Source organism: Stenella coeruleoalba, assembly GCF_951394435.1.
Source record: "Stenella coeruleoalba genome assembly, chromosome: 1".
Lineage (NCBI taxonomy): Eukaryota > Metazoa > Chordata > Mammalia > Artiodactyla > Delphinidae > Stenella > Stenella coeruleoalba.
In genome coordinates, this window is record NC_137169.1 from 148,960,802 (window position 1) to 148,984,714 (window position 23,913).

Sequence of the window (23,913 nt, forward strand, 5' to 3'; positions counted from 1 at the left end):
CTTTAATAAAGGTTTTTCTCTTTGGTTGATAAAATGATTTAGCCGTCATTACTAGTTAGTAATCCGGCTTTTCTTTTTTCCAAAAAAATATGAATAAAAATGTTTTTGCCGTTGAGACCTTCAGCTTTGATACAGTGTATTTTTGCAGACTTCAATGGCGTGAAAGAGGCATGGGAGGAACTGGACATTCTTCATTGGAGGAGGCGTATTTGAGCCAAGCCTGAAGGAGGAGGGAATTCTGAATAAGCTGAGAGTGGAGGAAAGGGCGTTGGCTGGTAAAGGCCAACACCATACACGTTGCATGGCGTGCCTCGTTTCAGCGGGTAGCGTTGTACATAATGGTGACAGATGATAGGGTGTAGGGAGAGATGCGGAGTCTAGAAAGGCAGACAGAAAATCTTCTGGGGAAGCCTTGTGTATCCTTATCCTATAGGCAGGGAGAAACCATCAGAACTCTTTGCATAGAGAAATGACATGATCAAATATGAGCTTTAGGAAGATCTCTCTTAAAGCAGCCTAGAAGATGCAACGTAGACTGACGGCAGCAGGGGGGCCAGTTAGAAAGCCATTGCACAGTCCAGGTCATGGTTCCAGGCCGTTACAGAACACTGAGGGAGCCGTAGGAGTCTCTTTTCGGGGTTAAATGAAATAACTAGTCTCCTGTTGCCCATTCACTGCCTGGCATGATCACTCATGAGTTTTGGCCCTTGTAATAAACTCCTAGGTTTGTCAAGCATATTTCTCTGGGGTGACAGGCCCTGCATTTGTTGGCTTCACACTGGGCCCATTGTAATCACCCGGTAAGTACTACCGATTAATCTGACCCGATAGCTGGGGCTGATGACTGAGAGCCATTGGGCTGGATTGAGAATTAGGGTCCTAGAGTTAACCCAAAAGGGAACACAGAGATCAGTGCATTTTACCTAAATCTCACCTCATATAAGGAAACTGGGCCTCTGAGAGCCTGATAATTCAAGATGAACGTGTATGCTGCCCCAGACTTCCTAACAGGCTGTTTCAGAAAGTGTGCTTAGAAATCGGTTATTTGGAATTTAAGAGGAACTTGCCTGATACGGTGGCCCTTCGTACCTCAGAGGCAGCTCTGGCTTCAGATCATGAGGCAAAAGAAAGATTTAGGGAATTAAAAAGTGGCTGTGGTCTCAGCGGCAGGAACCCAGTTGTTACAGACTATTGCTTAGCGTGGGCTTGAGACAAAAATAAATAAATGTATTGTAAAAATAAATAAATAAAAGCCTCACAAGTCAGGGAACTGTCTCCTAAGTTCCAAGATTCCAAATCTGGTTGACCCTAAATTCCATGAAGCAGCTCTAGGATTGATTAGGATTTAAGAGCAATCTGGCTACATAATCTGCTACCCATTTGATTGCCAGGATAAATTTGGCTTCTCTGATTGCCAGTGGTTACAAAATTTATTACCAAAACTTAGTAATATCAAACGTATAACAGCTCTTGATATTTTACTGTTTGGTGAATAAAAGATAAGATGCAAAAGCATATAGAATTAATGAGCCCAATTCTTTAAAATAAATATATGATACACGTGTGCTCAGCACATAACAAAGACTGGAAGGTAATGCATTAACAGGGTTACATGTGATTATTTGGGTGGAGAGACCATAAGTTGTATCTTCTCTCTTACTTACACTTTTTGGTGTGCAATAAAAACGTGTTTTACTTTAATGATTCAAATAATAGCCATTGGTTAAAGAAAATGATCGCAGCAGCCGTGTGACCCCTCCCTCTCTGGCTTCCGCAGCTCACCATCTGCTACCTGGATATGCTGATGACCAGCGAGGAGCGCCGGAAGCAGCTGAGGGACCAATACTGCTTTGACTGTGACTGTCTGAGATGTCAAACCCAGGACAAGGTATGTTGTGTGGAACCAGCTTGGAACACCTCCTGGGCAATGTCTGCGTGGTTTTTCAGAGAACTCTGCTTTTATTTCATTAATCCAGAAGTAAATGCCCCTCAGTGCATAGCAGGAAACAAAGGTAAATAAAATATGCATATGTTTTATTTCCTGGAACTCTTATCACCCACCAGGCAGTAAGAGGTTTAATCTCAGGTAAGGATCCATGGAGTTTAGAGTCTAGAGGGAATGTAGGTGTAAAGCATGTAATTAAAAGGACACTGAATGGGCTTCCCTGGTGGCGCAGTGAGAGTCCGCTTGCCGATGCAGGGGACACGGGTTCGTGCCCCGGTCCGGGAGGATCCCACAGGCCGCAGAGCGGCTGGGCCCGTGAGCCGTGGCCGCTGAGCCTGCGCGTCCGGAACCTGTGCTCCGCAACGGGAGAGGCCACAGCAGTGAGAGGCCTGCATACCGCAAAAAAAAAAAAAAAAAAAGAACACTGAAGGCCAGAGTGCTATTAGAGCCTGCAGCAAGAGGGTTAATTATGTTATGATTGGTAACAGCTATTGCTCAGTAGTGAACATCTCAAGTTTTGTCTAGTTTTTTATTGCTTTCAAATTTCTTCTGTAAGCCTTTCTGCTGCACTACTTTATCAGATGGTGACCACTTATCTAGCAGCTTTTACTCTCTGAGAAATGAAGAAGATCCAAAATAAACGCCATAAAGATCAAGAATAAACTTTTCTCCTATGAATCTTATACTTTCCTCACATTGAACCTATTTACTCTTAGTTTGCACACAATCAGGTTATCTAATGAAAGCTTAACTTTTGTAGAGTGTTTTACGTTTGTTGGAATTCTTTTGTAATCATGATCTCGTTTGAACTTAATACTCATAAATTAAGAAACAGAACTCAGAAAGGTTCAGAAATGTGCCTCTGGGAGGGGATGAAGGAAAAGTGGCAGCACCAAGTCTCAAACACAGGTCTTTTGATAAAACTAATGCTCCCTCCCCTGTACCACAACTACCTGTGACTTCTGACACTGACATCGATGGAGAGAGGTAGTTGCTTTCACTGCATGCGAAAGGACCCTGAGCTCATTCCAAAGATGCAGGAGTTAGTGATCATGATTAGTTTTTCATTAAAAAGAGCTTTTAGAAAGAAGTGAACTGAACGGGAAAAGTTGGACCCATTGCTAATAGCTCCCCAAGATTCAGTCCACTTTAGTGTTTCCGTTTTGCAGTTCACAAACATTCCAGGCATCATAGGGGATCCCCTGGGATTCCTCCTCAGATTACAACCTGGAATGGCAGGGAGCAAGCTAACTTCCCGCCAGCATCCTTGGTTGGGAATGGGAAGGTTTTGGATTTAGTGCCTCTTACATGCCATCTATATGGCAGACCCTCAATTTTTTTTTCTTTGAGTAAGTGATTGTTTTATTAAAGCTGGGGTCATGTTCACTTTTGGCTTATTGTTACAGTTGAAATCTGGGCTAAAATAGTATATTAGGAAAGAGTTTGGCTACAAATAACAGATAACCTGACTAAAACTGGCTTTAGTAGGTGTGATGTGTTTTTCTCAAGAATTCTAGAGAAGCAGTCCAACATGGGAGCAGCTACTCATGGGTCTCATCACAGACCCAGAATCCTCCTGTGTTCCTCCTTAACTAGGCCCTAGCATATGCTTTTGTCTTCATGGTGCCAGGATGACTGCTGCCCACAAGCCCTAGTCAGTGCATCCAAGCTCTAGACCAAAAAAAAAAAAAAAAGAAAGAAAAGAAGGGGTAATAAAATACAAAGAACAAAGGGAAATCCTCCTAGGGATTTCCACCTATATCTTATGGATCAGAGCTCTGTCACATCCTACTGTAGGTGTAAAAGAGGCAAGGAAACAGAATTTTAGCTTTTCAATGGAAGAAGACAAGGGAGAAGAAAGCTGTGGATAGCTTTTCGGTAGCTGATCTACAGTGTCTATCATATCCGTTAAGACCGTTTTCTTTATTCCTTTGAGTTCAAAGTTTATTTGAGATAGGATTGTCCAGAGAAAGAGAACCAACAGGGTGTGTGTGTGTGTGTGTGTGTGTGTGTGTGTGTGGAGAGAGAGATTGATTGATTGATTGATTGATTGATTGTAAGGATTTAGCTCATGTGATTGTGGGGACTGAGAAGTCCCCAAATCTGCAGTTGGCAGGCAGGAGACCCAGGATTGCTGATGGTGTAAGTTCCAGTCTGAAAGCTGGCAGGCTGGAGACCCAAGAAAGCCAGTGTTTTGGTTTGAGTCCAAAGACAGGAAGAAACTGTTGTCCCACCTAGTCAGGGAGGAGGAGTTCTCTCTTACTAGTGGTAGGGTCAGCCCTTCTGTTCTTTTCAGGGCTTCAGCTGATTGGGTGTGGCCCACCCACATTGGAGAGAGCAATCTGCTTTATTCAGTCAATTTATCCAAATGTTGATCTCATCCAAAAACACTCTCACAGATACACCCAGAATAATGTCTGACCAAATGTCAGGGCATCCTGCAGCCCAGTCAAGTTGACACATACCGTTAGCCATCACAAATATTGTGTTAGAGGTAGGCCAAGCTATATAATCAAAAAAGTACTTGAGGGTGGGAGGAGTGGCAGCATCCCGCTTTGGGAAGGTGTGTGCAGTAGCCCACAGGCACCTGGTGCACACCTGCCCAACCATGATGATGCCCAAGAGGAAGGTCAACTCCACAGAGGGGGTGGTGAATGTGGAGCCCAAGAGGAGATCAGCAAGGTTGTCAGCTAAGCCTGCTCCTGAAAAAGTGGGAATGAAGCCGAAAAAGACAGCAGGAAAGGATATATCTTCAGACAAAAAAGTGCACACAAAAGAGAAAAAGGGGAGCAAAGAGAAAACAGACCGAAGTGGCTAAGCAAGAAACTAAAGAAGATTAACCTGGAGAAAATAGAGAAACTAAAAATCAGGCGAGTCTAACCTCTGATGAAGCAGGAGAAAAAAAGCCAAGTCTGATTAATATCATCTACTATGTCTTATCAGTGGCCCGTCTCCCTTCTTGCATGATCCAGAGGAATATTTTTATCAACTATTTTGTGAATGCAAGTTTTTTTAGAGGCTCTAGAAACATTTTTAAGGAGGGAATCCCACATCCTCACATTTTTTAAGTGTAAAGGGTTTTTTTTTAAAGAGGTGAAATCATTTGCTCATTGTTTATTTTTTAGTACGACCAGAAAATAATGGGATATTGAATAAGGAGGCTTTGATTGTCTTGGGTGTCAGCTTAACATTCCATAGATGGGAATTAGTTATTATATCTTAAAATACAAAGCATACCAAATGGCAATTTGGAGTCACGTTGTACATTTACTATGTCTTGGACATTTTAAATTACTTCCATTCCCATGTTGTTTTTGGTAGAATTGTTTCCTAAAGAAAACTACCCCTTGACCTTGGCTGTCCCTTTCAGAACTGTGTGCGTTCCATAACATCTTTGGTCTTGGTAGTGCAGTTTTCCTGATAACTTTGGTAATGTATTGCAAAAGATTGAAAATGTGAGTATGTAATGTATACGATATTAAATTGTGAATTAGTGGTATTTATGATGTAACAGCTTAACAGTATTGGAAGATATTGGTACTTGATATCCTATTAAGGGAAATTTGCCTTCAAATTTTAAACTGGAAAGTCACTGGAATAACTGTTTAGAAAAGTATCACAACTACGTGATTTTTCAGATTTTAAGAATTATGTACAAATTGAAATGTCTGTGTACCGATCCTCAAAACCACCAATAAAATCTCAATTATGAAAAAAAAAAGTGCTCAGTTACTCTGCTGGATTCCAGTCCATTCTGTATCTAACAGACTGAGTGATCTTGGGCAGGTCATTCAGCCTCTCTGATTTGCTCCATCATCTGTAAAACAAGGGAATTAGACAAGATGGTCTTAAGGCCCCTTCCAGCTCTATTATCCCATATTTCTGTGAAATGTTTCCTGGTGGAAATGAGTAGGATATCTATTCAGATGAAAATATAAACTTGATTTCAGTTAGTTCATCAGTTATATTTTTGAGTTTCTATTTATCTGAGAATTTTGTTCTATTCAGTGATATAAACATCCCTTCTGAAATCTCTATACTGTTGCTTTGATTTGCAAAAATACTACAGAGGTTAAATTCAACTTAGCCCATCCCCCAAAGAGCATAAATTAAAAATTAGTTCAAAAATTAAATTTACTTCAGTTCCTAGATTTAAAGTTTTCAAGCTTATTTTTCCGTTTTTCTTGGAACCTAGAAAATTCCTCTCAACAGGTTTCTGCATCAAGCAATATTTATTACGTGCCACATCTGTATGTTAGGGGACTTGCGTGGTATCATGTTTCAGGAAGGCAAGAGGCCTTTTAATAACAGGTGTAATTTGCATTTATGGAGTTAGTTGTCATTTGTAATCAGCAACAACTTAATTTCTGGAAGAAATAAAACTTACCTTCTAGAGGAGGTTTTGGGATGATTTGGCTTGTGCGGGTCAGAATCCAAGGCAATAGAAGCAGAACAGACCAAATAGAATTGATTGTTTCCATAAGTTTGTGGATGGTACATAGTGTGCTTCCTTGAATGTCACATGCTTTATTGCAAAAAGAAGGTTGTATTTACTTTCTTTCCTAAGCCTGTCACATATGATCCTTCTTTTAAAACGCGATGTCAGTCAATTTACTCACAACCCTCTTGCCTCATTCCTAGTTTATTGAAATAGCCCCTAATTGGTCACCTGGCACTCAATTTCTTTCCTTTCATCTCTTTTGCACACTGTTTTTGAGTAAGTTTTCTGAAAGAGCACTATTTCCATGCCGTTGTTTGCTCAGAATTTTTAAAATATTCAGCATTATCCCTAGTCTTCAGGATAAACTTCAGACTCTTACCTTGGTGTTCAGTGTCCTGCAAGTCATGACCCCAAGATCCAGCCTGTATTTGTTTCTTTTTTTCTCTTTTCCTTTTTCCTCTCTTTTGCAACTCGTTTCACCTAAATTGTTTTATCTAATTATACAATTTCCCCACCCAAAAGATTCTGAAGTGGCTTACAGGCACCCATGCACACATATACACATATATGTATCAATGTATACCTGTATATGCAATACAACAACAATAAATTTTATATTGACTTGTGAAATAAGAGTGGCAAAAAATAAGATAAAAGCAGGTTAGAACCCAGAATGCACGCCATATGATCCTATACGGTGACAAGAAATAAATCACAAATTTGCTTTAAATTTCTCAGCAGCCAAAGCTAAAGACTAATTTCGAAAGGCACAGTAGCTGGAAGACAGGACACATACGTGCTCCTCAGCTGAAGCAGTTTCTCCTGGAACTGAGGCCTGAGGCACTCACCAAGGGTCCCACTGAGACTGAATGAGCAATATCCTTATCAGAATCCGCAATGACTTGAAGAGCTGATTTTTATAATATTCTTCTGTGTGGTTGATTGACATAGTTTCACATTATAACTTAATAAAAGAAGTAAGGAAGGTGAAAATTTATGTAATCTATGTTCTCATCTCTCTGATGGTTTACTTCATTCCAAGAATAAAACTGAGACTATATAGAAGAAAGCAAGAACTGCATGTCCTTTAGGTAATCCTTCCTTATTTCTTGTAGTCTTTTAATTTTTTAAAAAAAATTTTATTAGGAGCTTCCTTGGTGGCGCAGTTGTTGGGCGTCCGCCTGCCGATGCAGGGGACGTGGGTTCGTGCCCCAGTCTGGGAGGATCCCACGTGCCGCGGAGCGTCTGGGCCCGTGAGCCATGGCCGCTGAGCCTGCGCGTCTGGAGCCTGTGCTCCGCAGCGGGAGAGGCCACAGCGGTGAGAGACCCACGTATCAAAAAAAAAAAAAAAAAATGTATTAAAGCTATACATGTATACACTTTGAGAAGTCAAAGTACTAGACCCAAGTTGAAAACTTTGGTACATTCTCTCCTGCTGCTGCCTGAGTCCTGCCCCCTAGAGGGTGCCCCCTTTCAGCTTCTGGTATTTATTCCATGTTTCTAAAACTAAAGTTCCCTTAAGGCACATCCTAGGGATTTTTTTTTGCTATTGGGTTGGTTTAATGACTATTTTTTATTTCCAGGATTTCAAATTTGCTTTTTTCCCCCCATATCTTCCAGTTTAGGTTTTATTTCTACCTGTTTCTGTTTCATAATTTCTTATTCACTTCCAATGCATACTCCTCTGTTATTTATCTATTTGAGCATCCTAATCATACTTCAAGTCTTGGTCAGTCAGTGCTATAGTTTATTTTACTGGAGGGAAATTGTGTTCTGATTGTTGATTTTTGTCGGTTATCTCCCTTAGCCTTGCATTTCACTATGTGTCCTGGAATTTTGTATGGCAGGCCCATTTTTAGTGGAAAGTTCTTTTTTATTTTGTTCCTTTTTCTCCTCTCTGTGCATCTGCTCTGTCTGGTAGCTTTGCCCTTGCCTCCCTCAGGCTCCTCAGGCCCCAGTTCAGAATCCAGACTTCATGGCATTTGTAGGTGTTGCACCACAGCAATGTTGAGGCTATTGCAGAACTGTTTACTTAGGCAACAGGCATCTGACTCCTTACCTGGAGAGACTCTATCTGTGCCTTCTAGCCTTTCCAGGTCCAATAGTTTCTATAAATGTTTATCCCAAGGAAACGTGTCATCAACCTATATTGTCAGCCTCTTTTTGTAACCAGGGGAGCCTCACCTCATCCCCTGCCTTTAAGCTTTAAAGCAGACTCTACTCACCTTTCTTCTGTGAACCATTTTTATCTCTTTTAAGCATTGGAACTGAACTCGTGCCCGTGACTGCCAGCTTCTAGACCGGAGGCCCTGGCTTCGGCTTTGCTGAGGGCTCTGCGTTTCTGTTCTGTTACTGGTCCAGGGAGAAGTTTATCTTGTTTTTGAATTAGTGAAGCCACTTTTGGTTTTTCTTTTTATATTTTACTCATCGTTACTATGGGTTTGGAGTAGAAGAGAGCACCTCCAAGTCTGAACTTACAACATCTTGTTGGAAGCCTGCTGTTCGCTTTTCGTAGCTAAGAATTCAAGTCTTTGGCGGCAGAGGAAAATACGAGGATAAACAATGATCTAATTCTCCTGAGGGCTTCCAAGCATGTGTGCACTTTTACCCAGTACCTGCCTGTCTGTGGAGCAGAGATCTGTGTCTTGTATCCCTGGGCCTTCTTTGGAGGGAGAGTTGAGTAGAATCATTCTGAAAATGTATCCATTTCAAAAACAGTTTAATAGGAGGAAACGCCCTAAGAAGCTTCTCATTCCTTGATGCTACAGTTCTAAGTCCACCCACTCTCATTTTCTTTTGTAGAAATAAAGCAATGTTAATGATTGTCTTTGGTAAATATTGCAGTTTCTTTTCAGAGACTCTCTTTTGTAACATGGAGTCACTTTCTTGGGTCCCTATGAGGCCCTTCAGTACATCTGTGGGTGACGGAGCCCAGAGTAGCCCAGCATCCCTCAGAGACACGACTAGTACTGGCGAGAGTGGCCTCGGTTCCTGTATGTGCTGCACCTTCCCCAGGCTGTCACTGTTAAACCGGGAAGACTGGGGAAAGGAGGCAGCGTTGAACCAAAGGAAGGAGCAATGATTGTATGAAGAGGGAGTAAAGGAATGTAGGGTTAAAGCTGTATTCAAAGGAAATGAGAGTTTACTGCCCAAGAAAAAGTTTTTATGGTAACTTGAGTCTATTTGAAATATGAGCAATTACTTAAAGGTCATTAGAAAACCAAGATTTTTTTCTGCTGCCTTCCCCTATTTTGCTAAATTAATGGTAAGCAGGAATGCCTCGTGGTGCGATGATGAGTCCAGCCAGCTCTGAATTGTTTTATATTTCAAGTTTTAACAATCTAAGCAGAATGTGCTTCCTGTTTCTAAAGTTTTCATCATAACTGAATTACATTATCTTCAGGAAAATTAGGAAGATTTGGCAGGGAATTGAAGGAGAGAGAGAGAGCGTGCGCGCGCGTGTGTGTGTGTGTGTGTGTGTGTGTGTGTGTGGTGAGTTTTTAAGTAGTCAAACCTAACATTACTGTGTGTTACCTATCATGCTTCTCCAAACAACCAGAAGAACGGGTTTCCCAGGAGTGGGTGCACTGCTGGCTGTCGTTAACGTTAAAGTGAGGAAAGGGGTTTATTGATTTCATAGCCACATAATCCCAGCTGCAGTGTCACTGTGAATGACTGGGCGAGGCTTCTGGGCGTGACACAGTGGACACAGTGGGCTGTAAAGTCAGCTGGGAGATAAACACTGTAGCTACCGTGTTAGCCCTGGGATATGCTGTTCCCCACATCACAGGGCGCAATGCTTCAACACGCTCTTCTCCCCAGAGAGCAGACAGCTTTGCCCCCCAGGCTGCTTCATGTGACTCTGGTTTGTCCAAAAGCCCACGCCAGGGGTAAGAAGAGGGTCTGTCCGTAATTTGTGGTGACATGAATTCCACTCACAACCTTTCTAGTTGTTGCATAAAAATTCTTTTCTCCTGGCTTTTGGTGTGGAGGAAGCTCTGGCTCGGGGAGCAGATTCAGTGATGGCAGCTACTGTGACATGGAAGTATGTGTTCATGTGTAACAGGCTCATTACCTCGCTCAGCACATGGCACACGGTGTTCAAGGAGTGCTGTGGAATGAGGTGCGCGTCCTCAGAATATTATCATCGTGATGCCTGCCAGAGCTTCGGGGGCACTTACTGTGTGCTGGGCATGCGAACGGGGGGATTATGTACCTCGTCTCATTTAATCTCCGTCATTTTATCAGGGGAGTGCTTGCTCTTCTTCCCACTTTGCAAACGAGGTATCTTCAGGAGCTATATTCTTAACCACTCCACTATACTGTCTCTATAAGTTTATGAATAACTTACACACTTTCCCTATCTTAGTTTTTAAATATCGGAGTATAATTTGCATTCAGTAAAATTCACTCCTTTTTTTTTTTTTTTTTTTTTTGGCGGTACGTGGGCCTCTCACTGTTGTGGCCTCTCCCGTTGCGGAGCACAGGCTCCGGACGCGCAGGCTCAGCGGCCATGGCTCGCGGGCCCAGCCGCTCCGCAGCATGTGGGATCTTCCCAGACCGGGGCACGAACCCGTGTCCCCTGCATCGGCAGGCGGACTCTCAACCACTGCGCCACCAGGGAAGCCCAAAATTCATTCTTTTTAGCGCACAGTTCTGTGAGTTCTGACAAATGCGTACAGTCTGCATCACCACCACTAACAAGATACAGACCAGCCCCATCACCCGTCCCCAGATTCTTTTATACCGCTTTACATTCAGCCTCCACTCCCGCTTCCAGCCCCTGCTGACCCCGATCTGCTTTTTGTCACTGTAGCTTTACCTTTTTCAGAATGTCATATAAATTGATCCAAACAACCGTTTGATTCTGTCTTCCTTCATTTAGCACAATGCATTTGATATTCAGCCATGTTATTTTTACAACGCGTGTAAATATGTAATCTCAGTATTTGGTTCCCTTTTATTGCCCAGTTGTATTCTATTATGTGGCTATCCCACCGTTTGTTTATCTGTTCACCAACTGAAGGACATTTGGGTTCTTTTTCAGTTTTTGGTGGTTATCAATGAAGCCACTTTAAACATTCACATACAGGTTTTTGTATGAATATAAATTTTTATTTCACTTGGGTAAATGCCTAGGAGTAGGATTCCTGGGTTGTGTGGTAAATATATGTTAAACTCTGTAAGAAATTGCTAAACTGTTTTCCAAAGTAGTTGCACCATTTTGAATTCCCACCAGCAATGAACGGAACTGCCAGTTACTTCACATCCTTTCCATCGCTTGATTTTGTCAGTTTTGCTTTTGTTTTTGTGTTTAATCATCCTAATAGATTTATAGTGATATCACATTCTGCTTTTAATTTGCATTTCCTTCATGACTAATCATGTATTTTTTTTCATGTGCTTATGTACCATCTGCCTATCTTATTTGGTGATACATTTGTTCAAATCTTTTACCTATTTTAAAAAAGGTGTCTTCTTCTTCTTGAGTTTTGAGAGTTCTTTATTCTGCATACAAGTCTTTTATCATGTTTCAGAAATCTTTTCTTCCTGTCTGTGGCTTGGCTTTTCATTCTCTTGAAAGAGTATTTTGAAGAACGGAAGTTTTGAATTTTGCTGTAGTCCAGTTTTCATTATCTGTTTTTTAACAGATCAGTCTTTGGATGGCATATCTAAGAAATCTTTGCCTACTCCAAGAGGATAAAGATTTTTCTCCTATGTCTTCTATTAGAAATTCTATAGTTTTAGGTTTGATCCATCTTTGAGTTAATTTTTATATATGGTACAAGGTTTATTTATTTATTTATTTATGCACACGGATGTCCCATTATTCCAGTACCATTTGTTGAACCAATATCTTATGTAAGACAGTTGGATACTATAGAAAAAGTGCAGAATTAGATAATAGGAGTAGTTGGGTTCTAGTGTTGGAGCAATAACACTGGTGACGTTAGCCAGAGAGATCGAGTCTGAATGGTAGGTAACAGGGCAGTTAACTCTACATGCTTTAGAGACATGTAGAGTCTGCTGCCTCCTAACTATTTGATATTGGCAGGTTTCCCTATATTAGCCTTAGTTTTTTCTTTTGTAAGATGAGAATAATCCGTATCTGGCAAAGCTGCTTGGAGGGTTCAATTAGATAACGTTAAGTCTAGCTTGGGAGATGGAAGTTCCTCAATAATGGTAGCCATTATTGTTATTGAATGATCTGAGGAAATCGTCTATATGGAAAGTTCCAGGAATTATAGCATCCTCAGTTCCCATCATTTGCTGATCAGGTTCTCCGAATTGCTCACGTAATCTTCTTGATAACTTTCAAAGTCTTCCCGCTCCAACCTTTCGTAATCTCTGATTCCTTCCCCTTTTCTGTCCCTTCTTTGCGGCTCCAGTGATGACTGTGTTGCAGTGGTTGGTTCTTTTCACTCCTGTATTCTCCCTGGCATAGACCCCTCCCCAGCCTGGGCTCTCCGTCCTGAGACGGGAGCTGACCTGTGTCCGGACTGGGGTATCTCACTGCCCTCCATCACATGCTGCCCTGTTCAAGCCTACAGTTCCTGACATGGCTCATACTGAGGGGTGTGTAGGCAGGCTGTACGTAGGGGTGTCCAGGTATGTGTGTGTGTGTGTGGGAGGTGTACTAGGGCGGGGGCTTTCAGAGTGAGTAAGAAGACAGCGCATGAGCGGCACTGCACAGAGTGATGTGCAGGCCATTTCTCCCCTTCCCCCCAGATCCCTGGACAGAGTACATGTCATCCTGGACTCTCTTCCATCAAGTTCCCTCCCAAAGGAGATTATGCTTCTTTTAGGTTTACCACATGGGAATTGTTCTCCCTTTCTGAGTGTGACCCTAGAGTCTTATGCCCACAATGAAACAGAAATAATGAAACTCCATGGGAGCAGAGATCAGACAAGGCTTCCCTTGCCATTTATTTGTGACTACAGTGCAGGGGAGTGTGACTCACCCTTCCTCAGCCCTGAGCCTGAGAACAGTCGTCTTTAGTGGTTGTAACAGCTTCAGGGCTCTGAGGTGGGTGGAGACCAGCTCATTCTGCAGTGGGAGTGGACAGCCAAGGGCTGTACCTAAAACCTGTAGCTGACCTAGCAGTGACAACGGGAAGGATGTCCCAGAAATCAGGAGTGGGAAGACGGGGTATTCTAATCCCTTCAATTATCTTAATCTGTGTAGAAATTAAGAGGAGATGATGCCATTCAAAAATAACTTTTATTTGTTCTACTTGCAAAGTACATTTGCTGGTCTCAACAGCAAACTTGAAGGCTGAGACTTTTGGTCCATGGTACCTGCTCAAAGCCCTTAAAATATGACATGCTCGACTTCACAAAATTTTGGAATCCTGCAGGTCTCGGTCACACAAACTTCCACTAACATCTCACTGTTGTAATGTGGGAAGAAGTAAGCTAAATAGTGAATTTCAGGGTAACTATTTGGGGCTCACTATTTGCGTAGTCATAGACAGGCCCCTGCAGTGACACTGCCTCCTCGAAGGGATGAAGCTGGGGAATTGGTGCTATTGGTGGGCTCCAGTAGAATACATAGTTCAGGTCTGTGAATTGGGGATGGGGGGCTACCAACTGTGGTTCCACTTTCTTAGCCCCTTGCTCTGAAAAGTAGCTACAGAGCTCCAGGTAAATACATTATATCGAGCACCTGCATTTCTCCACACTCTCTCCCCAAAACCTGCTGAAATGATGGTCACATTGGGCTCTCCCTACGTGTTGTTGAGTGCATACCTTCAGAGCCTAAAAGGTGGACACAAGAGTGCATACTTTTTACTTAGATCCATAAATATCACAGAGGCTAAGTGGTATGTCAGAAGGAGTCAATTCAGTTTGAATAGCTGGAAGAAACATTAGGCATCTGGTTCAATACCTTCCTTGTATAGAGAGGAAAAATGAGTTGTACAATGAATGACATTGGAGAGTCGGGACCAGAAATTCCAGGTATCCTAATTCTGAGGCAGTGCTCTTTTGATGAGGCACTGTGGTTACTGCACCTGGGCATGGGGGCAAAGGTTAAAGAGTAAATTGGCTAGAAATTCCCCTTTGACTGTTTTTCTTGAAAGATCATTTCTGTTTGTTCATGCCTCATTTTAAAGTTCTTGAAATAGTGTCTTTATCCAATTTCTCAAGTCCTTTGGATAATAAAACTATAGAAATAAAAACAGAAAATGTGTATAGTAGCATATTTTCATTATAAATGTCTGGATAATTTAGCATATTTTAATTAGAATGTCTGTCCAAGATCGTGGACTAACATTCACTAATGCTTTCACTGCCCAACCAGGAGGATGAGACTAGGTCTAGCCTATAAGAAGAGATTAAACCACTAGCTACTGTGGGGCATCCAAGGAGCCTGGACTCACACCCCCAGATAGGACTGTGATTCCCAAGCAGGTCTTTTCTATTCCCAGCCTGAGCGTTAACCCTCAGGAAATCAGGCTTCTGCTATTGCTTAGGACTTAAGAGTGGACCTAAGTCTCCTTTTTTGCCTATCACTCGTCCACAGTCACCATTTACCTCCAGTCTTTCAGCAAACCTGCTTGAATGCTTCCTTCCCTCCTTCCTTTTTTTTTTTTCCCCTTTCTTTCTTCCTTCCTCAAGTATTTGATGAAGTAAGGCTTGTAATATACCAACTATGGGAGTCCTAAGATGAAAAGATCTCCGCTTCCCACAAGTGGCCTACATTCTAGTGTGGAGACAGACACCAGACACAGTTCAGTTCAGTGCAGCAGTTATCTTAATGGAAGCCTGTTTTAAGTGCAGGGAACAGAGGAGAAAAAAAAAAAGTCTCTCTGCACAGTCAGGGAAGACTTCACAGAGGAGGAGACACTGACCTGAGATGTAGAAATTATATAGGAGTTTTCAGTGAGGTAGGTTCAGAGGGGGCAGTTCAGACTGGGGACACACCCCGGGAAATGTCTCGGAGGTTTGGAGAGTATCGTGTAGCAGGGAGCTGCATATGATTCAGTGTTCCTGGAGGATAAAGGCTGGTAAGGGTAGTGACTGGGAGCGAGGGGAGACGTATGCCAAGCAGAGTTTGGATTTTCATCATGGAGGGGTGTGAAGCCATTGAAGAAAGTGAGGGTTGGCTTTTGACCAGCAGCAACCAGAAAAAAAATATAACAGTGTGTGTAGAAACAGAGTGAGAAACTATTGCACAAGGAAGGAGAATCATACACTCTAAACACAGGCGAGGAAATTAGTGAGGTTCTCACACTATTCCATCCAGAAGGGCTTTTTGAGAGCTGCTTTTGCATATTTGTAATGGCAGCCGTCCCCCTCTTCGCCACCCCAATGAACGAGATGTTACTGGGTCCAGTTAATACCAGGGGATATAGCAACTGGTCTGTTTCAAAGGCTCATCTGCTTACAGGCTGTGTCTGGGTGCTTCAATTAAAGACTAGAATATTTACCAATTGTGCTGAGTATTAATTGCTAAGGAGAGGTGTGATGGTTCTCTGAACTAATTGTACTTCTTGGTAATTCGGATATTGTATTGTTTCAGATGCGGCATGTCTGCTGTTTTCTTTCAACCTTTGTTGCCAAGTCATTTTCAGACCCTGAGCACTCTAAAAACTAAAGAAAGATGTGGGCTTTCTCCGGCTCTCATTTTGATATGTAAATTGGAACCCTGGAGTTATTAAAGCATTGATAATGCTTTCCTGTCTGTGAAATTAAAATTTGAAAGCTGCAGCTAAGGGCCCATAAAAACAGTCATCTCCACATTTGTCATTAAATCCCTTTATGCGATAAATTTGCGTATCCTTAATTTAGAATCATCTTGCTTTTTTCAGAATTTAGTCAATCTTGGCATTTTTTTCAGTGCCTTCTTATGCTAATTTCTTTATTTATTGTGCCTCTTAAATTGAAACACTTAAAGTAGCAGCTAGTTAATAAATTATGTGTTCTACAAATGAAATAAAAGCATGTTAATTATTTCTAAACAATTAGGCCGCATTCAACATGGAGAGTTTCTCAGTGGGAATAGCACACAGACTCAGAAGATGAGAAAAATTCCCTGCGTTTGACATCATATCAGTGAATATCTACTTTTTACAACTGCTTCTTGCTACAAATAAGGTCAATTAGAGTCATTGTAAGAATTGCGCAGACTAACCTGTGACTCCATAGCACTGCTTTTCAGCTCAACAAAAGGCCCAGAGCAGCTTTTTTCTGAAGCTGCAGTTCACCAGGTCCAGCAGCCCCGTAACTTAAAAAGGGACAAGGAGGGGCTTCCCTGGTGGCGCAGTGGTAGAGAGTCCGCCTGCCGATGCAGGGGACGCGGGTTCATGCCCTGGTCCAGGAAGCTCCCACGTGCCGCGGAGCGGCTGGGCCCGTGAGCCATGGCCGCTGAGCCTGCGCGTCCGGAGCCTGTGTTCCGCAACGGGAGAGGCCACAGCAGTGAGAGGCCCGCGTACCGCAAAAAAAAAAAAAAAAAAAAAAAAAAAAAAAAGGACAAGGAGAACCTCCCATGTGCTCAGAGAAGCACTGTAGAAAAATAAGACTCTAAGGAAAGATGAGGGAACTAGGACTCTCCGGCCTGCAGGGGAAGGGGTGGGGACTGCATCCAGGCAGGGTGACCTGCAGTGTTTAGTTGTCACTAAGCCTGGGGAAATAGACTTAAACTGCAAGTATTTGGAATAGATGTACTGACCTTCTGAACTTCTTTTTCTTTTTTAAACATGGTGGCATTTCCTCTGTGGGGCATCTTCTAAGAACAAAGTCTTTCCCATCTGTCTGTCGCTTGAATTCCCAAGAAGCTTCCCAGTCCTCAAGTTCCGGAATCCTTTGATTCCAATAGGTTCCTGGATACGTTAGATGGGGAGAGGCGGGGGGAGGATTTTAAAAATCACACATACTACCACTAAAAAAGGAATTGCACCCTAACATTAGACTTTTTAAAAATCACCCACTCTGGGTTTGGGCCATTTCACCTTTATCTGCTGATTCACATGACACTCAGCAAGCATTTGCTGAGTAACCACCATGTACTCGAAGGGCTAAGAGAAGACCCTGTTCACTGAGGCTCCCGGGAAGCAGGCCAGAAACAGGCAAGAATGAGAAGAGGGGGAAGCCTGGTAGGTTTTTGCCTATATTCTTACCATGTCGGGCCCATCTGTGTGTCGTGATATCCTGTTGGTTTCCGGGGATAGAGATTCTGGGTGGTCAGAAGGAAGCTATTCTCCTCCTGGTCCTTCAGCATCACACTCAAAAGGAAACAAATTGGCACACAGGAAATAAAGTTTACTTCTGGACTTCAGTCCCAATATTTTTGCTTGTTTGTTGTTTTTTCTGTTTCTTTAAGCACGATAGAGTGGCAACGAGAGAAGTGAGAAGGGGAGTTTAAACACGAAAGAAAGGTGGTAGACCATTTTGTTCTTTACCCCCAAATAAGTGGAAAATAACAGGATTATTACAGTGTCTTGGGTTTCAGACTTTTCTTTGGGTGGTTTCAGGGTTTGAACAAGACATCCCTGTCAAGTTTATTTGGAGTATGCCCCTCAGTCTTAGTGCTGGGAGCCTGCTTTAGATGTTTTCTGGATTTTTCTGAGCTAATCTAATACCATTCTATAGTCTGGAAAAAATAAACTGTTTTCGTAATGCTGTTGGTTTAGTATCTAAGTATCAAGGGTGTACTCAGTGAAGAGAAGAAGGCTTTTCAATATTCATAGCAGAGCTTTAAGGGATTGCTTATGCCCTTTCTGCATTTGTCATTTCATACCTTGAAGATTGAACAAACAGGTTTAAGTGTAAAATCACTAGTATTGTCCATTGTGGGCAACGTCTGACTATCAGCCTCAGTTTCTTACTGTAACAATCCCAGTGCCACTGTGTTGGCGATTAGCGAAGGCCAGTCTACCCTTTCTATAAAGTATAGCTGCTTGAAAACACTTTGCCTACATAAGTCCCTCTATTCATTGAGCTTTTCATGCTACCATAAGCTCATCCCAATAATTTTTACCCAAGAAAATTACTACTCTTGCCATCCAGCCTTTCAATTAAGTATGCTTTGCTATGAGATGTAGCGTTTAGATTTTTATTAATTTAAACATTTTGTGTCAACAGAAGGTAGATCATTATTAGCTGGTACAGTGCGATGTCTCACAAAATACATACATGTCATAGAAAAGTAATTAACTTCCTCATTCTATTGCCGAACAGATGTGTATCTGAATAAGAACTGGGGCCCCAGGGTGCTCTAGTACGTTTATTTATTTATTTACTTTAAGTCATTAAACTGTTGACTGAGAGGCCTTGTTGCAGATTTCCCAAACTTTGTTCTCTTTTGCATCGCTACCTCCCCCCTCCTCCACCGATGGTTAAAAGTAGGTTTAGAGCAGTCATCTGAGATTATCAATTCACTTTTGGCTTATAGTAATAACTCCAAGCTGTAGAGAGCCCGTTGGCTCTCTTTCAGATGAGATAAGGGTTTGATGACTAAGAGAGTTGGGAATACAGAAGCCAACAGGGACTTTGGTTGCAAACCTGCGGAAGGTTTAGCAGCAGCTGTGTTTGCTGGCCAGCACGCCAGAGTGAGGCAAGTCCAGACCTCGTGACCACACCAGACCGTTGTCACTTCTTTCCTTCACAGCTCTGACTCTCCAGGGATTTCTTCAGCACCATCCTCTCCTACCTGGACTGCTTCACTGCAGGGGTGCGCTGAGTGGGCTGCCTCTTTCTACCCCGCTGCTCCAGAACTTAGCTTTCACACGGAAGCCAGAAGGACGTTTTCAGGAGGGACCTCAGCCACTCCCCACGCGCTGAAAGGGGAGACGGGGCGACACTGGCAAGACCCCTGTGTGGCCTGCCGCTGCTCACCTTTCCCATCCCAGCCCCGTCTCCTGGCTGGAACTTGCCAAGCTCTTTTCTGCCCTGGGGTCCTCGCACGTGGCTTCCTGGCTGGCTCTTTATCCCTCTTCAGCTCTCAGCTCAGCCTCCCCTCCTCAGGAAGTCATCCTCGACTGCCCTGTGAAAAGCAGGTGCCTCTTTCCTTGTTATTTCCTGATCCCTCTTCATCTCCATTGTAGTGCAAACAGTCATTACGTATTATTATTATTATTTGTATTTGCTTGTTTGCTCACTTGTTAAGAAAGTAAGAAGGACCGTATCGGTCTTGTTTTCTGTGGTGTCCTCAATGCCCAACACGCTGCTTCCGTAATTATTATAGCTCTTAACAAATTGGCGTTGCATGAATGAATAAGTCAATAAGTACAGCTATTTGCCTACTGTTGAGTTAAGCGCTACAGGATATGCCAAGTAACTACGTTACTGGAAGCTTTGAAATGACTTTTGCTCGGAAAACAACATAAACATAAAACTTGCTCATTCGTAATAGTTTAAATGATGGGCTGTCAGGAGGGAATGTGCTTGCCCTTCTTCCTCCAACAGTTTCTAGCTTTGAACATGACCTATCCCAGTTCCCGACACCAAGGCTTACAAACCTGCACGTAAACCACCCAGAAAGACGGGGTGCATAGCTCCGGTGACCTTCTTGGAAGACCCCCTCTCACGTGCAGTTCGTGCCCCTGGCATGCTTTCCTACAAGAAAGCACACATTTCCAGCGTGCGTGAAACCAGACTTTGAAAGTAACCCGGGGTGGTGTGTACCTAGATATGTGATCTTTCTAGTCTGATCAGGAGCATAAATATTATTCACATTATCCTGTTGGATATCGGTGTTTTGACAATTAATAAAGTATAAGAGCGTTATTTCATAGGGACCCATAAGCCCAGGATTGGACGGGACCTTAGAGGTCCCACCCAACCAGGGCAGGCACCTCCTCTGCGATATTCCTGCAGGTGGGTGTCCGGCTCGATGTGAGCAGTTCTGGTGGCGATCTCAGCACATTCAGTGTCTTTGGGTAGATCCTTCCTCTCTCTGGCACCTGTGATTGTTAACCTCATGAACTCAAGCCTGCCATTTTAAACTTACATCAGTGTCCTAGTTCTGCCTCGTGGAGCAGCGGAGAGTAAATAGCTTCCTTACATCACCCGCCTGAGTATTGGAGGCGGCGTAGCTTAGCAGAGAGCATTCCGGCCGTCAGTTATACAACCAGGAGCTCAACTCCGTGTCCACCACTGTCTAGCTCCTTGAACTTAAGGATGTTACTTCATCTTTCTCAGCTGCAGTCTTACCTATAAATTAGGGATGGAGTGGTTTTTACCTTATACCTTGTCAAAATGATTTAATGAGATAAAGCACTTCAAGTAACTAGTTCAATAAACCTCAATAAATGTTATTATTTTTTGAACCGTAGCTAGCCAGCTCTCTGAAATTCAGCCTCATCTGTAAAATAGGGAAAAGAATTCCTACCAAGGAGTGGTTCAAGGTTAACATCAGTTAATCCTAAGACATGGTTGGTTGGTCACCGAGACAGCAATCTGGTTGCATGCAGATATACATGCATTCTCATCCTAACCAGGTTTCATTACCTTTTTTTAAAAACCACTTTATTGAAATACGACTGACATCCAAAAAGCTGTACATAGTTAACGTATACAACTTGATGAATTTGGAGATAAGTACGCACCCATGAAACTGTCACCACAATCTATGCTAGAAACATGTCCATCACCTCCAAAAGTTTCCTTCTACTGTCTTTATTAATATTAATTTTTTGTGATAAGAACACTTAACATAAGATCTACCCTCTTAGCAAATTTTTAAGTCTACAATACAGTATTGTCAGTGATGGGCAGTATGCTGTAGAGTAGGTCTCCGATTTTTATTATCTTGCCCACAGAATATCATGAAAGACTTTGTTAAATACTTGTTGAGATAGAAATATACGGTGTTAGTAATAGTCACCCTGTGTATTTGCACAGTCACTATGAGAAGATGCGTGTAGACTGCTGGACTTGTTCTCGCTGCTCCCCTGCTGGTATCCTCTAGTGGACAGCACTTTATCTTTTTAAGTCGCAGTAAGCCTTAGCCAGAGAAAGACACTGGGTTATCTGATTGGAGGAGGCTTCATTATGCAAACTTTTATGTTTTCTTGGGACCGTATTTGCCACCACTTTGGGCTTCCGCTACCACTCCCTTTCTCTCATTCCTCAGAGGAATAATAATACTTTGATGACTATCTCTGCAAAGTTCTTTGATTACCCTGGGATATAGTTCGTCTAGAATTAAACATGTGAACTTTCCTGAAATACCTTGTTCTACTCTGTCCTGTTTGAGAATAATTTCTTTTGGTTTTTCTGTCGTCTGTTAACTTTGTACCACTTTGTACCCCAAGCAGCGAATCGCCTTCGTGCTTGCTTCCTGTTCACAGAGCCTGGAACCTTTTCTCAAAGCCGCCGTCATTCAGCATTACCTTCCTCACTGTCTTCTCATGGGTGACTGCTCCTCTCTCGAACTGTCTGGGGGTTGTGTGCTCTTGTCTGACCTTCTGTCATGATACAGCTTGTGTGTGTGTGTGTGTGTGTGTGTGTGTGTGTGTGTAGCGGTTACTGTGCTGAGCACTTCACACACGTTATATTTCATTTAGTCCTGATACCGACTCTGTGAGGTTGGTCCTCTAGTCCTGTTTCCTGTTGGGAAATGCTTAACGCCTATTTTAGCATCATGCTCTCAGATTTTGTTCTGGAAGGTGAACTGGCGCCATTGTGTGAGTAGAGCTGGATAAAGCAAACGCGAACTTAAATGACCGTCAAGAATTTTACAAGCTCGTAGTTTCCCAATAGTTTAATGACGACTCATCAAGACTACGGCTGCTTTGTTACAAAACAAAACAAAACAAAAATGCATTAAAAATGGGAGTGGGGCTTCCCTGGTGGCGTAGTGGTTGAGAGTCCGCCTGCCGATGCAGGGGACACAGGTTCGTGCCCCGGTCCGGGAAGATCCCACATGCCGCGGAGCAACTAAGCCCGTGTGCCACAACTACTGAGCCTGCGCTCTACAGCCCGCAAGCAACAACTACTGAGCCCATGTGCCACAACCACTGAAGCCCGCCTGCCACAAGTACTGAAGCCTGTGTGCCTAGAGCTCGTGCTCTGCAATAAGAGAAGCCACCGCGATGAGAAGCCCGCGGACTGCAACAAAGCATAGCCCTCGCTCGCCACAACTAGAGAAAGCCCGCGGGCAGCAACGAAGACCCAATGCAGCCAAAAATAAAGAAATAAATAAATACATTTATTTTTAAAAAAGACAATCATAGTGCCCTGGACTTGGTCACTTTTTGTGTCTATTCTAAACAAACTCATCTGTGCAGAAGCAGAGAGCATGGGAGATGTAACTGTTGATTGAGTAGACCAGGAAAATAAGCCTAAACCATTAAGCGCTTGCAGCAAGTCTTGCAAGAAAAGTGACAAGTAGGATCGAAGAGATTAGAGCCAATGACTGAGGCAGCAAAGACCAGGTGTGGTCCTTGGTCCTGACTGTGTGGTGGAATAACCTGGGGAACTTATAAAAAATGCAGACACCTGCCCGCCCCTGAGGGATTCTGCTATCATTTGCCCAGAGGAGACCTGGACCTCTGTATTTTAAAAAGTTCTTCAAGTGATTCTAAAAATATACCCACTGCATCAGACCCTGACAGCAGGGAAGAGAACCAAAGCTGGAGGAACAATAGGTGTGAGTTTGGAACAAAGTCAGAGACCTTGGTATCCCTTAAAGCACATTCCTGGTGCATCTGCTGTTTGTGCGTTATTGGTAGGATGTGTCAGGAAGTCAGCGCTCTGTAGCCTCCCAGAGTGAGCTAAAGCCTCTGATAGATGTAAAATAGGCATATCCCAAAGAGTTCAGCTCCCGTTGGTGATGAAAATCAGGTTCTCTCATGTGTGAAGCTCTCTGAGTGAAGTTCTGTCTACACTTGTGCAGAGCAAGCAGGATTTTCATATTTGTCTACTTCCAGAAAAGAATTCCATGCATATTCTAATTGATGATGAGCATTGACTAATATTAGAATCTTACTTTCAAGTAATCTGGGAAGTTAAACAAATAATAAAACAGAAATGTTAAAGGAAAACAGCTGGAGCTGTATACTTTGACCCACAGAGTATGACTCACAAAGGAAATAAAAACTGATTAAGAGGTAATGATTTTATAAATCCTCTGTGGCTGGCATCATTGCATTCCCTGGGGCAAGGGGTATGAAAAGAGAGAATTAGGCCATCTTGTACACCCAAAATGACATTTTGGACACACAAAATTTGGTGAGGACCTTGTGAGACATCAGTGTACAGATTATACCTGTACTATTTGGAGGCAGATTTGCGATTGGACGTTGACAACATGCCAGGCCCCCATGAAAGATGCCCATGACTCAGCGACTATTCTTTAGGAGCAGGAAGATTCTGAGTACATACTTGAGTGTGTGTTTCCAGTTCTCCCCAGGATTTCCAGCAGGCCCTCCGTGAAATCACTTGCCCCTTCCTGTACCTCTTTCTCTTCCTGTGAAGTGGGGACATCTCTGATCATCATCTGGTAATGTTTATGAAGCTCCATCAGACTTTTGTCTGGAAGGCTCTGTTAACAGTAATGCCTGCTTGGTTTCTGACATGGTTA

General features: G+C 42.8%; 1 protein-coding gene across 2 annotated transcripts in view; it reads left to right on the forward strand.

Moving 5' to 3' along the window:
* SMYD3 (SET and MYND domain containing 3) overlaps positions 1–23,913 on the forward strand; it is a 719,303-nt gene that overhangs the window by 565,359 nt on the left and 130,031 nt on the right. For both annotated transcript variants that reach the window (XM_079902992.1, XM_079902993.1), the window contains one exon: positions 1,778–1,888. In XM_079902992.1, the coding sequence (XP_079759118.1) occupies positions 1,778–1,888 (111 nt within the window). The remainder of the gene's footprint in view (positions 1–1,777; positions 1,889–23,913) is intronic.